The sequence below is a fragment of the Oreochromis niloticus genome, linkage group LG7 (genome assembly GCF_001858045.2).
Source record: "Oreochromis niloticus isolate F11D_XX linkage group LG7, O_niloticus_UMD_NMBU, whole genome shotgun sequence".
In the NCBI taxonomy this organism is placed as follows: Eukaryota; Metazoa; Chordata; class Actinopteri; order Cichliformes; family Cichlidae; genus Oreochromis; species Oreochromis niloticus.
Window position 1 is genome coordinate 47909436 of NC_031972.2, and position 14756 is coordinate 47924191.

The 14756-nt window shown below is 41.0% G+C and overlaps 1 protein-coding gene across 3 annotated transcripts in view; it reads right to left on the reverse strand.

The window, feature by feature from the left end:
- Positions 1 to 14756, reverse strand: part of cntn1a (contactin 1a) — a 59917-nt gene that overhangs the window by 9982 nt on the left and 35179 nt on the right. For all 3 annotated transcript variants that reach the window (XM_005450996.4, XM_013270567.3, XM_013270566.3), the window contains exons 4-15: positions 9246 to 9372; positions 8322 to 8500; positions 7945 to 8040; positions 7218 to 7424; positions 5507 to 5606; positions 4979 to 5160; positions 4664 to 4788; positions 4057 to 4174; positions 3624 to 3771; positions 2628 to 2755; positions 1766 to 1938; positions 891 to 1014 (exon numbers count right to left, since the gene is read on the reverse strand). In XM_005450996.4, coding sequence (XP_005451053.1) covers positions 891 to 1014; positions 1766 to 1938; positions 2628 to 2755; positions 3624 to 3771; positions 4057 to 4174; positions 4664 to 4788; positions 4979 to 5160; positions 5507 to 5606; positions 7218 to 7424; positions 7945 to 8040; positions 8322 to 8500; positions 9246 to 9372 — 1707 coding nt within the window. The remainder of the gene's footprint in view (positions 1 to 890; positions 1015 to 1765; positions 1939 to 2627; positions 2756 to 3623; positions 3772 to 4056; positions 4175 to 4663; positions 4789 to 4978; positions 5161 to 5506; positions 5607 to 7217; positions 7425 to 7944; positions 8041 to 8321; positions 8501 to 9245; positions 9373 to 14756) is intronic.

Below are 14756 nucleotides of genomic sequence, written 5' to 3' on the forward strand. Positions count from 1 at the left end.
AGCATTTATACTTGTCCCATAGCAGAAATGCTAATGCCACTTGGTATCTGACTAAGTTAGTCTGACCTTTTCAGGGTGGAACCAGTAGATGCTTAAGTGTTCTGTCTTATGCTTGAGGACACAAGGCATTTCCTTCCTCAGCTGTTTCAAACGTTTTCTCCCTCACTTTTGTTAGCATGGAGTCTTGGGTTTGACAGATTATCTGGCAAAAAAAGGCTACGGTCTGGTTGCTCGGGAGAGATTTACTTTAAACATGCGCTGCACAAAATGCAGTACTTGTGCTGTCTTTGAGCCTCGTTCTTTTAACATGTGTGCACTTTTTACCTGCATGTTAAAGGTCTAACAATAAGAGCCTGGGAACATTTACATTTAGCAGTAGGAACCAGGGGGTTATGTTTTTCTACTTTTGTTTGGTTTGTGTGTTTTTTTTTGTCATCTAAGCTTCTGCTATAATTTGACAATGTCTGCATAATTAAGGCAGCAAAATATTTGGATGTTAACTTTTCCTGTAATATTAAACACTCATAAATAAGCAACAACCATTAAACATAGGAGTTTAACACTGAAAAACATGAGCTAATCTTTTTCGACAGGGCCCTGCAGGCTTATTTTGTCAGACGTGATTGACGGTGCGTAAAAATGCACCAGCTGCCATTTGACTTTAGGTAACATGTTGTAATGTAACTTAATCCTGATTAGTGCATGGGAGTATGTGACTGTTTGCCAACGGAGGCCCACACACACTAAGACTGTGAGAATTATGCAGAAAAATTACATAAATATCATGTGAAATAACAAAAAAATCTGTCTTTCATAGATGCTACACATTGTGTGTTTGTTTAGTTAGCTGAATGCTTCGAGACATTTTACATACATGACTCTTGACTCACCCCTGACAACCAGGTGAGCAGAGGCAGTGATATTGTCAACAGGGGTCTGTGCGGTGCAGGTGTACTGTCCCGCATGTTTCAGCTGAACATTCTTGATGAGCAGCTCGCCATTCGAGCTTCCATTCTGATCAAAACAACACAAGAGACAATGCTTAAGTTTAGAAGAAGTATACACTATGCATCAGTCTGACAAACATCATAAAATGTGGAAAAATGGCATATTAGTATTAGTCTAGTGACTGAAGCAATCGAGGTGAATTGGGCAGCGAGTTAAACAAAGCCTCTTTTCGCATTCACAAATGTCGAGCTCAGCACACTGAAAGGTCAACATTCTGACTGAATACGAGATTCAACTTTAAAAATACATCAAACTAGCAGTCTTGCTAATGCCACACAAACAGTATCAAATGGAACTGAACCCTGTTTTTACGAGGGGAAAATCATCCCTGCATGCAAAAATCAGGATGTCATCAATCACAGTCATAATATAGTGTTTGCCTAGCAGGCGGAGTGACAAATGAGAAAAGCTAACCACTAGCTTATGGTTAGTGCCTTTAAGAGGCAGAGAGAGAGAGCGGGAGAGAGTGGGTCATGTCAACAGTAATAGATGTTAGCAGAAATTGCCATTAAACAGATATACTGTGCACTATTCCCGCCTAGGAAGGTATGTGAGATGAATTTTAGAGTTATGTTCATTTATATCCGACTGTACTTTTCCATACCAGGTATTCCAAGTAGTGCATCAACCTGACCTCAGATATGCTTAGGATGTGCAAGAACTCCAGGTCAAGGGGATTTTTAAAATTTGGGCCCAAATAATTGTGGCCAAACCTGGGTTATTCAAAAACAACAACTGGAACAACATGATGTCTCACTGTGGTGCGTTCATAATGTTGGCTGTCCTTGTGCAGGTCAATGACTCGGCCATCTAGGGACCAGATGAAGGTGATATCTAGAGACTGATCGTGTGATGCTGCGCACTGCATCGAGGTATTCTCTCCAACTTTAACGTCAGTATTAGATGGTGCCAAGGTGATCTTCGTAGAGTCTGTGGGGAAAAACAGGAAGATAAAAAGGTCTCAGGGATCTAAAAAAGAGTCAGTTATTTAACTTATGGGTAATTTGATTAAATGAAAATCAAAGAAAGAGCAGATTCCTTATATTAAAAAAATAGACTTAAACAGTTCTAAGGATGATCAAATGTAGATTATGTGATTGGGGTGTAAAAAAAAAAAAGCGAGAACTCTGAAATATCAAAAATAGCCAGAAGAGGGCAGAAAAGAGCTGCACATCCATACCAACAGATCTAAGTGTAAAAGCACAGAACAAAATGCTTGACAGCTCTGACTGCATATCTAAAGAAAACAAACAACAAGGAAAACAAAGCTCATATCAGTCTCTGGAGATTTTTTCTTCTTAATTCTAGCAGACAATCCCAGTTTTTCTTTCTTCTTGTTCACTGAAACGTGTGGGGGCTAAGCTGAATCTAAAGCAGCAACATCGTGTCTTTGCCCTTGGGTAACGACTGAATGTCCCACGGAAGCTTGCTATCACCCTGCAAAGAGAGCCATAACTCAATGATAGCAGACATTTGGAGGTCGCTACTGCTTGGTGGGACAGAGTGGCAGGAATGATTGCCAGCTAAGGTTGACATCAGTCAAAGCAAATCACAGCTGTCCTGGAAACATCAGCGATACAAAGAGAAGCATTAAGCATTGTTCTTCAGCTGGAACTTGCCCATAACCAACAGGTCGCCGGTGCTATTGGCCTTGCCCCGGTCATTCTCTGCAAAGCAGGTGTATCTGCCTTCATCCGCTCGTGTCACATTGAGGATCTCCAGGCTTCCATCCTCCCAGATGAACACCCTGTGGAGAAACCAGAAGTAATAGTTCACACACTCAGGAGAAAGCCTTATGCAGTGTAAAATTATTAGCACAATATGAAGGTCAGTAGCCCAGAGTGTAGTCCAGGGATATGTGGATTATAAAAAATGATGAAAGTACTCAGAATATATGTCAGATCCTTAATGGATATTGAGTTTGCCAAGGGAAAGCAGGAGAACTTTAAACTTCTTTAACTTGTACTAACAGCAAGGCAGCAGTGTTTGATTGATTTTTTTCTCCACGTTTCATATTCGTGCATGAGAGACAGCCTGCCAGCTGCCACATTGCCACTCCACACCCACCCAGAGTATTAGGATGCATATGTTCCACAGTAACTTCCCTGCTGCTGCTCCTCTAAGTGAGTCCCGCTCTGAGGTATTTAGGGTGGGAGTAAAGTTGTTGGGGGTCTGAGAGCTTACAGATTAGGCTTGTTTTGCCAGTGAGGAGCACAACACAGGGGTTTACACACCAGGCTGGCCACACTAATCTTGAGAATGAGCTTAATGTTAGCCACTGATGATGGCAAAGCTGACAAACAACAAGACTAAAGAATTTTTCTGTGGACAGTATTTAGTCAGTTTAGAAGATCTAGAGATTATTTAGATCCCCAAAATCAAGCCATAGTACATTTTTCACAACTAAGTCAGCACCAAATGACATTTTATTCCCAAATACTTTCCCATGATTAAATGTAACCTGGATGTGTCAAACAGTCACTGAAAACAGTTTATGGTTGATAAATACTGGAATTAAAGCAACAAAGGAATGCTCTGGTAAGCCAGCCTTTGAGAATGAATACAAATATATAAAATATTCACAGATTCGAGGCAAACAGAAAGAGACTGTTCACCTGGTAGAGTTGGAAAGCAGCTCCGTGTCTTTGCTCCAGGAGAAGGCGGGCTTTGGGGCCGCTTTGGGTCGACACTCAATCACCACCCGGCCATTTTTGGCTGCCAGCACTCTTTTCACTGGGTTGCGTTCAAATGTGGGAGCACAGGCTGAGGAGTGACAGTGTCGGTTATTCATCTCAAACATGGTAGAGCACAGATTAAACACGGGAACGCACGCTCTCATGACACTACCCTAAAACATTCAGTGTAGTGAGTTAACATATTGTACAGACGTTTTCAGTATTTGCTTTTCAGATATGTACAGTAAATGCTGATTTTAAAATTTTTTTTTTCTTTTTCTGGCTAAACACAGTCCGCATGTCATAATAAGCATCTATTAGTTAGCGTGAAACGTGACACAGCCGTGGGTGTTGTGATGGTTGTTTGACTCACCAAAGACACGCAACTCTGCGTTGGCATAAATGACTCCGTGACGATTTTCCGCTATGCACTGGTACATCCCTGAATCATCAAATGTCAAGCTGCTGAATCTCATCTCATTCCTGTCAACCTGTGGAGTGCAAAGTAGAACAAAATAAAGCATTTTTTCCCATAATGTTTGAGTTCTGTTACAAAGCAAATGGCCATAATTAAAGTGATGATGGCTGACATGACGGCTACTGCAGTTCATCTGCCTGGCAGAGGATTTCATTAATGCATAATGATACATCCAGCAACCTCCCCCACGTTTCTGTCACTGGCTGCTGCTCTCTAGAGCATTTTCGAGCCTGATGACAGTTGTTTCTATGGAGCATTACACAACACATGCTGGCACCTGCTCAAAAACAAAAGGTGCTTTTTATTGAACTCTCCTGACACCATGTGTACCCACAGTGCCAGCTTCCTGTCTCTGCTGTGCTCCTGTAACAACCCTTGGCTGCATACCGAACAGAGAAGAGGTTTAGACAGCCACTGAGAGGGCTCTGAGCATTTTAGAGTTATATAGCTCATTTGCATGCACAGTTACAAGACAATAACAATCTATGAGTCTGAATAATACCGGTTCTCCGTTTTTCAGCCAGCGGATGTGTGGTTTAGGCTTGCCACTGGCTTTGCAGGACATGGTGTAGTCGCTCCTGAGGTCTTTTTCTGTGCTGCTGATGTGCTCCACCCACTCTGGAAAAGCTGCAAGTGAGAAAATTTAGTTAAAGGATTTGAGAAAAATCTTAAGATTTACCCTGTCTGGAGACAGTGCTAATAATAGCAGAGTGCTGACGAGGTTATCCCACAAAGCACACTTAGGAGAGAATTAATACAACTGATAAAGACTTTGCAAAACTACAGTATAAGTTAAGACAAGAAAATTCCAAATTACCTTCCACAGACACGCGAGCGGTGTGGTAGTCCTTTCCTTTGGAGTTTACCGCCTCACACTTATAGGTGCCACCGTCTTCAAATTGCACGTTGTACAGATGCAGTTGAGTCCCCGTCATACGCACCTCGTGGTTTGACGGCAGATGCCCGTCTATCTTCTTCCAGCGGACCTCAGGGACAGGACTGAAAAGGGCACACAGGGGAAAATAATGCACGAGCAGGCATAAGCTGTATTGCTTGTTGCATGCTCCACTCCACTTATCATTCTGAAACATGGGTTGTAAATCATGTGACTTCATGAGCATTTGTCAGCAGCTGAAGAACTTTGCTAGATTCTTTAAGAGCTCACAGAATGATATGTTTGGATCTGATTTCATTGTAAACGGAGCAGAACAGCCTCTGGAACCTCACTTCCTTTAAGACTTTTCCTTTAAGAGTCATTTTTATTGCAGATTACCTCTACATGGCTGGCTAGTATGAGATTCTACAATCTAGCATTTTTTGTTTACCCATATTCTCTCTTACTTACTTCCCCAAAGCAAAGCACTCCAGGGTGACATTCTGCCCCACCAAAGCAGTGGTGTCAGGGAACTTGACTCTTAGGTCAGCCGGGTATTTCCTGATAGGACCTGAGTGGAAGAGCAACAAGTTATGATGTGTTCTGATTCTTAACCCAGTTAATAGATGCTAACAAAACAAGTACTTTAAAAATAATTTTGTGTTTGTTCTCAAGGTTTTCTTTGAAAATGTCACACCAGATTCACCATAACGCGTATATATGGAACTCTTATATCCCATACTGTGTGTATGATTAGGTTATTTGTTTCTGTGAATGTAATTTTGCCATTTTTTTAATCTTACAAAGAAGTATTAATCTGTTCCTACTAGGTATCCTTACTTGTAATTTGCGGTTTAAAGACTCTGGTCCAGGAGTAGATCCAGGGCCCTGGATTTCTGAATGTCTCAACCACTCTGCTGTTTCTCTATCAACTGAGTTACTTTACGTTTAACCACGGTTCTATAGCAATCAGTAATCAGGCGGTTAAAACACGAGATATAAGCAACAATAATGCCATTGCTGACTGATGAACACATGGGACACAGTGAAACCTGGACAAAGGTTTAACATGCCAAAGTAGTATACACAGAGCATTAAAGTGAAAGAAATGCCTATAAATGTAATAAAAGCTTTATTCAGAACCCTAAGCATGACTCATGTTTACATGCTTAAACACATTAACAGAATGTATAAAATTCTGTATACACATTTATAAAACCTGGACAAATGCACACACACACACATATAAAAATTAGATAGAGGTAAATAATGCAACATCATACCCAGAAGACATGGCATAGTACATGTACGCCTGAGAGAGCCCAAACAACTGCTCAGCTCTGTCCCCGGCAAATCCTTCTAGCTTGTGTTCTACTATTCAACACATGCTTGCCACAAGTAAAACTAGCTCAGAGTTCGACAGCGATGAAAGTAAACGTCTAATGGATTCTTGGAAATCCCTTAAGGAAAAATGTTAACATTGCTTAGTTTGGTATTTGAACCCGTTACTTCAAGCTGTACAGATACATACGGCCTAAATAAATAAGACCACGTACATCTCTTTAGTTTCTGTCCTTCGTTTTGGCACAGTTTGTTTCCTCGTGTCCTTTGTAGCCAGCTGGCTCTGTCTCAAAACAAGCATCATGTGTCAGTCTACTACTGAGTTCATTTAGTTCTGTAAATTTAATTTAAAAAGTCAATACCAGGGACATGACCTTAATGCATTTAGAGCAAGCAACACTGTCATTAAACGCAGTGCTACAGTAGGGACAGGAGGAAAGAAATGCAGCCGACGCAGCGTTTTAGTCACTTCCTATCTTCAAGCATCTCTTAACACTTGAGGTCCTGCTCTATAATCACACCTCACTGGCAAAAGAATGTGAGAATTAATACAGGAAACCACATCTGAGGAAGTGTGGCTATTATAGTAGACACATATTTAATCCCTGTTGAATCCCTCTGTTTTACTGACATAATTGCTGTGCATTGCAAGCATAAATTGGTATTAAACAGTATTTTACGTGTGAATTCTTGGAAACTTTTTATAATTTTGTATTCCATTTTCTATTTGTGCTTTCTGTTAAGCTGCAGAACCCAAAAGTCTGTTACTACTACTTTAGCAACAATCAGAGTCAAAAGCAACAACAAATAGACAACAAGAAGTAGAAACCGGGGTACTAACGTTCAGTCTGAGGCTCGAGGGGGATGTAGTTGGAGAAGACACTCTTGGAAATAGACGGGCTTGAGGCGATGCAGGAGTAATTTCCTCTGTCCGAGGAGTCCACCTTAGAGATATAGAGGTTGCCTGTTATCTGGGAGACAAAACGCCGCTTGTCCGGTATGATGAAAGTCGGGAATTCATTGAGGATCCAGCGGAATGACAGCTCAGCTGAACAGAAAGAGGAACAGCAAAAGGCACCTGTCAATCAAGAGTCTGGGCATACCCACTGCTTTTGAAACAGTGAAGGAGGCTGGATGTGAAGCAAGGGCACTCTGAATGATCTGGTAAGCTTGTGAAGGCAGTGATCTCTTTATCTTAATAGCTAAGAAGCTGAACCATGTCCTTAACAACAGTATACAAAATATCTGATTAATTCATTTCAGTTCACCAAGTTCATGAAAACAGCAGTGAGGATATGTGCATGAATGGTCACAATTATTTAACAAGACTGACTCACTGTGTCAAGGACCAGACTAAAACTTAAAGCAATGCAAGCAAGTTTGTTCATTTTCCATACGACTTGTCTTGGTCCCAGAGTTTTGTGAGTTCAGATTTCTTTCGGGTTTTGTTCTATTCTATATTGTTTATGGTCTTCTGTAATTAACTAAATGTTAATGCTGCAAAATATTAGGGCTCATTATTTTTAGGAACATCCAGCAAGAGCAGGCTCAGCCTTCACATGTTGTACCTGGATAATGCGGCGGGGGAGCGCAGAGCAACACGGCCCCCTGTCCCTCTTTGACATACACTGACGACCTCTCCTCCGATGAGAAAAGATCGAGATCTGAGAAGGGGAGAGAAAATAATTACATCCCATCATCACATGTTTTAAAGATCTCTATAAAACGACACTTACGGTGTAAGTTTTGTATAAAGATCAACAATTCTTTTGGAAATGAGTTGTGATCTCTGAGCACATTAGCATTTCACAAATTACATTTGCCATACTGATTTTGATTTGTCCCAGTTGTCCTTGTCATTTCAGTTTGCATAACATGCATGAAAGTACAGTACAGTTAAAAACAGGAGATGCTTTACACATCAGACTGTAAATGAAAAGCTTACATCCAAACTGGACAGAGGCCTCTCTGCTTATGACCGTGCCATACGTGTTGGTAGCCAAACAGGAGTATTTTCCCACATGTACAGTCTTATCAGGGTTGCTGATGACCAAGTTCCCTCCTGCTAAACTGTAGTGACTGCCCTCTGCATTCAAGTCAATTTCCATGTGGTCCAGCTTCCACCTGCAACACAAACGATCAGGGTTAGCACAGCCGCCCTGTTTGAAAGGTGTCAGAGTCGCGTTTTTTTTCTTGTTGTTTCTAGTTGATTTTACATGAAGTAACACGAGCAGATAACTTATATGAAGCACTGACATACATTACAAAGTCTGACAAGTGACTGCACTAAACCTGATCTTTTACTGTAAGTTTACCAGATTTCATAAACTGAGGGCTTCTCTATTAAAAAATGACAAATTTCAATGCTTTGAAAGGCAGAACAGAGTGCACTATAAATGAACCCTCTTAAACACTCAATGCCAGCTGCGGTCAAAGCTAATTCCTTCCCCTCTGACATCTAATTCCGGGCTCCCTGACAGTGAAACCGATTTAAGGGATGTAGAGCAATCTAATTTACATATATCTGCGACTAAATTGAAACAGATGATCTAAAAAACTTAAATGAAAAAAAAAGGTATTTTTGCTAGATCTGCTTGAGAATTTTATTTGTTATTAGGATTTTCCTCTGTGTCTCCTTCTTGGAGTTTACCTGATTATAACCACAAAGAGATAATATAAATATGTGCTGCAAATAAAATAAACAGTGCCACACACACACACACACACACACACACACACTTCGAGTTTCATCACAGTGACGGTGACATCTTTGTGAGCACGCAGTTTGACAGCAGGTCCGAAAACAGTCTGAGAGGTGAGAGGCACATAACATACACAGTGTGTAGTGTATATGCGGAGCATATGTTACTTGTATGTGGCAGGTGGATTGGCTCTAGCCCGGCAGTTCATGGTAATTTTGGCCTCGGGTGACTCCTCAGGGTAGATGGTATCCACCGGCTGCTCCTCAAACACTGGTCCGTAACCTGTGACTTCATCTGCAGGCAACAAACAAACAAGACCAAGGGTTAATAACTACGAGCACTCTTACAGAGAAGTGAAATCAAGTTTCAAGAGCATATTTGTCTCCCATTTGTCAGCTGTGGGGCAGTTTAATCAAAAACAAGAGAACTGGATTCAGAAATAGCACAAGAAAACATACAAATAAACAATAAAAAAAACCCCACGCTGACTAGATTGTGAGATCGCCACTGTGAGGACCTGCCATTTAATATGTCAGCCTCATTTGCGTTTTTCACAGACACGCACGCTTAGACGCCGGGTTTAGGTAAATCCCAGTTGTAGCTGTAACTAATCTAATTCTTGAGTCCGCACAAACTCTCTTTCAGGCATCGACGCAGGGTAATAAGCCTCTGCTTTATTCCAAACCACAAACTCACGCTAATTATGGCAGAGATGTGCTCAGTCAGGTGCCAAACCAGAGTGACGCATTTATCAGTTGCCAGTGGATATGTTATTGTTCCACACTAATACAAATCCTCCAAGTGGAAATGCCAACTTTACTTAGCATAATCCAAACCTGCTTCATATCGCATGTGTCATCCTCGGCGCTGCGGAGAAGCGCAGCACAGGAAATTTCAGATTTCAGCGCTCTCCTCGATGAAAACGCTTTTCTTGGTTCAAGCTTCCTTTTACAGCATCGCCAGGCACACGTAATTGGCCCCAATTACTCATTAAAACAGACAGACATCACGAGCAAAGGCATGAATAAGACATAAACACAATGCCAGGCTATGAATAAGCAATGAGGCGAAATGTTCCCAAATGCTGATTATTCTCTCAGATCAAGAGCGTGTGTAGGTGACTGCGGGAATACAAATGTGCGGGCGCGCACATGTGTGTTATTCCCTCGCGTCTCTGAGTTCTAAGAGAGCACAGCTGACACCTCAATGGGGAGAGGCCGGCTCTTTCAGACGGCGATATCCTGCGCCTCTTCGATCCAGGGCAGTACTTACAGATTCGCTCACTCTGAAAATGTCATATCAACAGACTCGGCGACCTTTAGAAACCCAAACAAAGGACCATTATATTTATGGGATCCTTCTATCCACAATTTACATCACAAAAGCAGTCGGATATATTTGTGTAGCGTGACAACAAAATATAACCACAGCTGTACACATTCCAGCAGTCAAATATGTGATTGCTGGCTATTTTCATCAAGGAATATCCAAAACGCATCATGCAGTTTAACACCAGTAAATTAGATGCATATTTTTCTGCCTCGACTGTCACGAATAGAAAAAAAAAGCAGGAAGGCAGAATTATAACCACATTTGCAAGTTAGCTATACCCTCCGCAGCCAACCAGAAGGCAACAATTAAGACGTTAGGAGACAGGATCATCTCCCACTCACACTACAGCAGCCAACCATGTGCAAGTACTTGACACTGATGTAAATCCCAAGGACTCTGAATTACCACTGAGAGAGAAATTACACATATAATAAATGGGCCATTGTGGGGCTGATGGAAGGCAAATTAAGTGAGGATCTATGTTCTGGGAACAAGAGAGGGGGAAAAGGAAATGAAAGAAACAGAAATTGTTAAAGAAACATAGGATTCAGTAGAGTAAAGGGAATCTAGTGACCCTTTTCTACTGCTAGGCTTATGCTGTGCTGCATCGGTGTCAGATAAATGCTGTACATGAAAAAATACTGTGGAGGTTGGAAGGGAGTCACTGAGGCTGCACTGCAGTGCTGAAATAGCAGCTGAAGTGTAACTCAGACATGAGCACTGGTGCCATTCCTATGCTTTTCCTGTAATGGGGGATGTGGCAGATGGTGGAAGGGGGCTGTTAAACAGGCCGCACAAGACCCACAGCCTGGAGACACACACGGGCCTCTTACATTCTCCCTGCCTCGTTTCATTTTCTCTGTCTCAAGCTCTCCCTGGATTGCCTCGGTCCCTCCACCACCTTTCCAATCTAAATCCTGCTGTCACGGTTTGCTCCCCTTTCTTTGATTTACTTCCACAACTACTTGGGTCTCTGGTTGTTAAGGCTGCTTTATTCAGTACATGCTCTGTTTTGTTTTTTTTCTTAGTGACATGTCTTGACAGTCTTGACATTTTTATATAACCCAAATATGCACCATTTGCACAAAATCTAAGGATTTCTAGAGGATGAAGCACACTGACACCATTATTACAGGTGGGATTTGTGGCTCTGAATCAAATACGCGATGGACTGCTATTAAAATCTGTCTTGCCAATTATAATGCATCATAATAACTTTAATAATCAATTAATTTTTTCTAAAGTGCTGTATGTTCAGCTTAATACTTGCAACATGAAATAGGCATTAAAGCTGCTAATCACTCGCAAACATGTTGTGCAAAAACAGGTCTTTTTCAGCTCCCCACCTAAACTCTTTGCGCCCTCATTTCAAAGGAGTCTGATATGCGAAGTTCAAAACAAAACACAATACGATACTGTCACTAGTCATTCTGTTTCATTCTTCTCTTTCCTAATCTGTATCTCTCACAGGTTCTCTTCTTTCCCTGCATAAAACCCTTTCTGTTCCCGTCTTGGCACTACTTCGCCTTGGATGTACTGAGCCTTTCCCGTTTAGCTGGCAAGTAATTATTTACCCAGTGGTCAACTGAGTGATCCCACCTCCTACTTACACACAAAAACACACAAAGAAAGAAAGAAACATGGACAATAAGTCTTAGGAAAAAGCCACATCTGTTCAAAAGGAGAAGAAACACACACACAGTCAGGAGCGCTCTGTCTCCTGAGCCTGCTGGAAGTGATCTTCCACTGGACCTGCTTCATTATCAGACACAGACAGTCCGATTCAGCCGAACAGCAGGTAAGCTTAGACTCTCATTTGAATTTGAAAAACCAAAGCTTGTTATTTCAGGAGGCTGTTATCTTTCCTAGCAATGGTTTCTAATGAGACATCAATTATTCATTATGGTTTTAGGTATAATCTCAGTTGAATCACAATTACTTGCTGGCTAGAATATTATAAAACTTATATATTCAAAATCTGTTTGTTTTTTCACTTTTAAATGCCTTTATTTTATTTGCAGCCATTTCTCACGTTGCCATTCTGCAAAACACAATGTTCTGAAGCAGTTTTCCTGTCGTATCCCACTAATCACATAATTAGTCAAAATCCCCGAAGAAGGTAATTCTCTGAGTTTAACTTTGATCACAACCGTGCTTTACAGCAACATCTGTAGTATGGCTTGTTTGCATGACCAAGTGAGTGTCCAAGTGGGACAGATAACATATTGTATCCTTCTGGCACTAAAAGCACAATGCAATAAAATAATTACCCACAAACCCCCGAGCCACATCATGAGCGAGGGTGGCAAACCAAACTCTCCCTGGAGTGAAAAACCTACTTTTTAAAATCGTATGTGTTAAATAAAACTTGCCTCACCGCAGGCCAAAGTACTCACAGAGGTATGGCCCAGGGTAGGGCCAGGGTCAGTCATGCAGGGCATGTTTAATTTGTTACCAGCTGTGCTGTTACAACTGCGCTTGAAAGAAAATGTTGTTTAATAGAGGAGAACTATCGAAAATAATATATATCTTTGAACTTGAGTCCAAAGATTCTCACTTTTATGAGCATTAATGTGTAATGCTCGATGACTGGGATCTCCGTATTAGTCTGCAGCTATAAAAGTTTGCTCTGTATGTGTGTGTCCAGCTGAGAAGTGATTTAAAAAGCCAGCATTAAGATTTTAATACTTTTACAGCCATCGTTCAACCCGACAAGGGGTGAGCACTTGGTACTAAAGAGACAGACATTAGGTGAGCTCTACTTTAGCTTTAACAGCAGGATGATGGGATAAACACTGCTACGAGCTGAATGATAAGCAGCTCAGTTATATGAAAAAAAAACTGCTTCTGCAGCGTGCCTCAGCTGGAAGGCTGTCTACACGATGTTCTGACCTTTAACAAACTTGCTATCGACACCAATGACTACACCATCATCCTTATCCAGGTTTGACAAAGAGTTCAAAATCACCAAGCCTAAGCAGCAAGTTCTCACATTTCTTTCAGCGCCGAGTGACCTTAAAAACAACTGATGTGGGCATAAAAAAAAACAGCCAGCAGAGCCCAAACTACATCATGCTCTGTTATTTCTGTAAACATGAAGAAATAATGTCAGCATGTTCAGGAGGTGATACTCCATAAGGACACACAAGAAAAAAAATGGTCAATACTTCAAGAAAAAGGGAAAAGAGAATCAATGGCAAAGCATCAACAACAAGAACAAGAACAAAAAGTGTCCACCAGAAAAACAAGATGCTCACTGGAGCCATCAACAATTCAACCTGCGAACAGCATCACATGTTTCTAAGCAACAAATCAGCAAGCCTTCCTTCTACCAATTTTTCCCTTGCTGACAGCCTGCTTCTCCTTTATTTTTCTCCTAGAGACAAGCACACTGGGCGAATAATAGGTCAAAAAACAGAAATTACAGCCTCTCCTTCCTTAGAGACCAAATAATCAAAAGTGTCAGTAAGTATAAAGTATAATGATTCGTAAACTAGCTAAATAAATATGTAGGCTGTTTAAATCAATTATATAGATGTAAATATGACTTTACTTTTTTACTTTTTTTTACATTTACAGTGTGTGTGTGTGTGTGTGTGTGTGTGTGTGTGTGTGTGTGTCTATATATATGAAGATGAAATGCACATTATTTCCCTTCGTCTCATCTATCACACCCAAATAGCACCACAGTGAAGCCTGATAGCTCAAATACAGTTGCTAGCTCTAAATACCAGCCTAGATTCATATGCATAACATCGTGGATCCTAACCATCTCTATTAGAATTAATGTACATCTGAGAGAAGAAGAAATGCAGAAATAGAAACAGTGGAAAAAACATTATGTCTGGGTTTTTTCATTAACCCTATCCCACTGTGGACCACGAGAAAGGCAGCCATCTGTCACTGCTTGAATGGGAATCCTGAAAGCGAAATTCTCTGGTAGTTTGACCACTTCAGTTGGCAGGGGTTGGACAAAAAACAGTGAAAGCCCATTTGTAGCACACTTACTTCTTCTCTTGGCTTTTAAGAGTATCTGCGATAATGAGTTGATCAACGTAACACAAAAGCTGTAGGACTGTTTACTGTAATTAAGGAGAATAATAAAAAGAAGTTTTATTTATATTATAAATAAAGCTATGCTTTATAATAGTTACACTGTATTGTTTTTATGCTGAACCCTTAAAGGCAGGTGTATTTTATGTGAAAAGTGTCTGCTCACCAGAAGACTTTTTAAAATAGTGTGTCCTCGTGACCTATGTCAGCTGCATCTGCAGCTGTATAAAATTTGGTGAAGCAGAGGTCGGCAATGTCATCCTGACGTCTTGCAGAAATAAACACATTAAAGC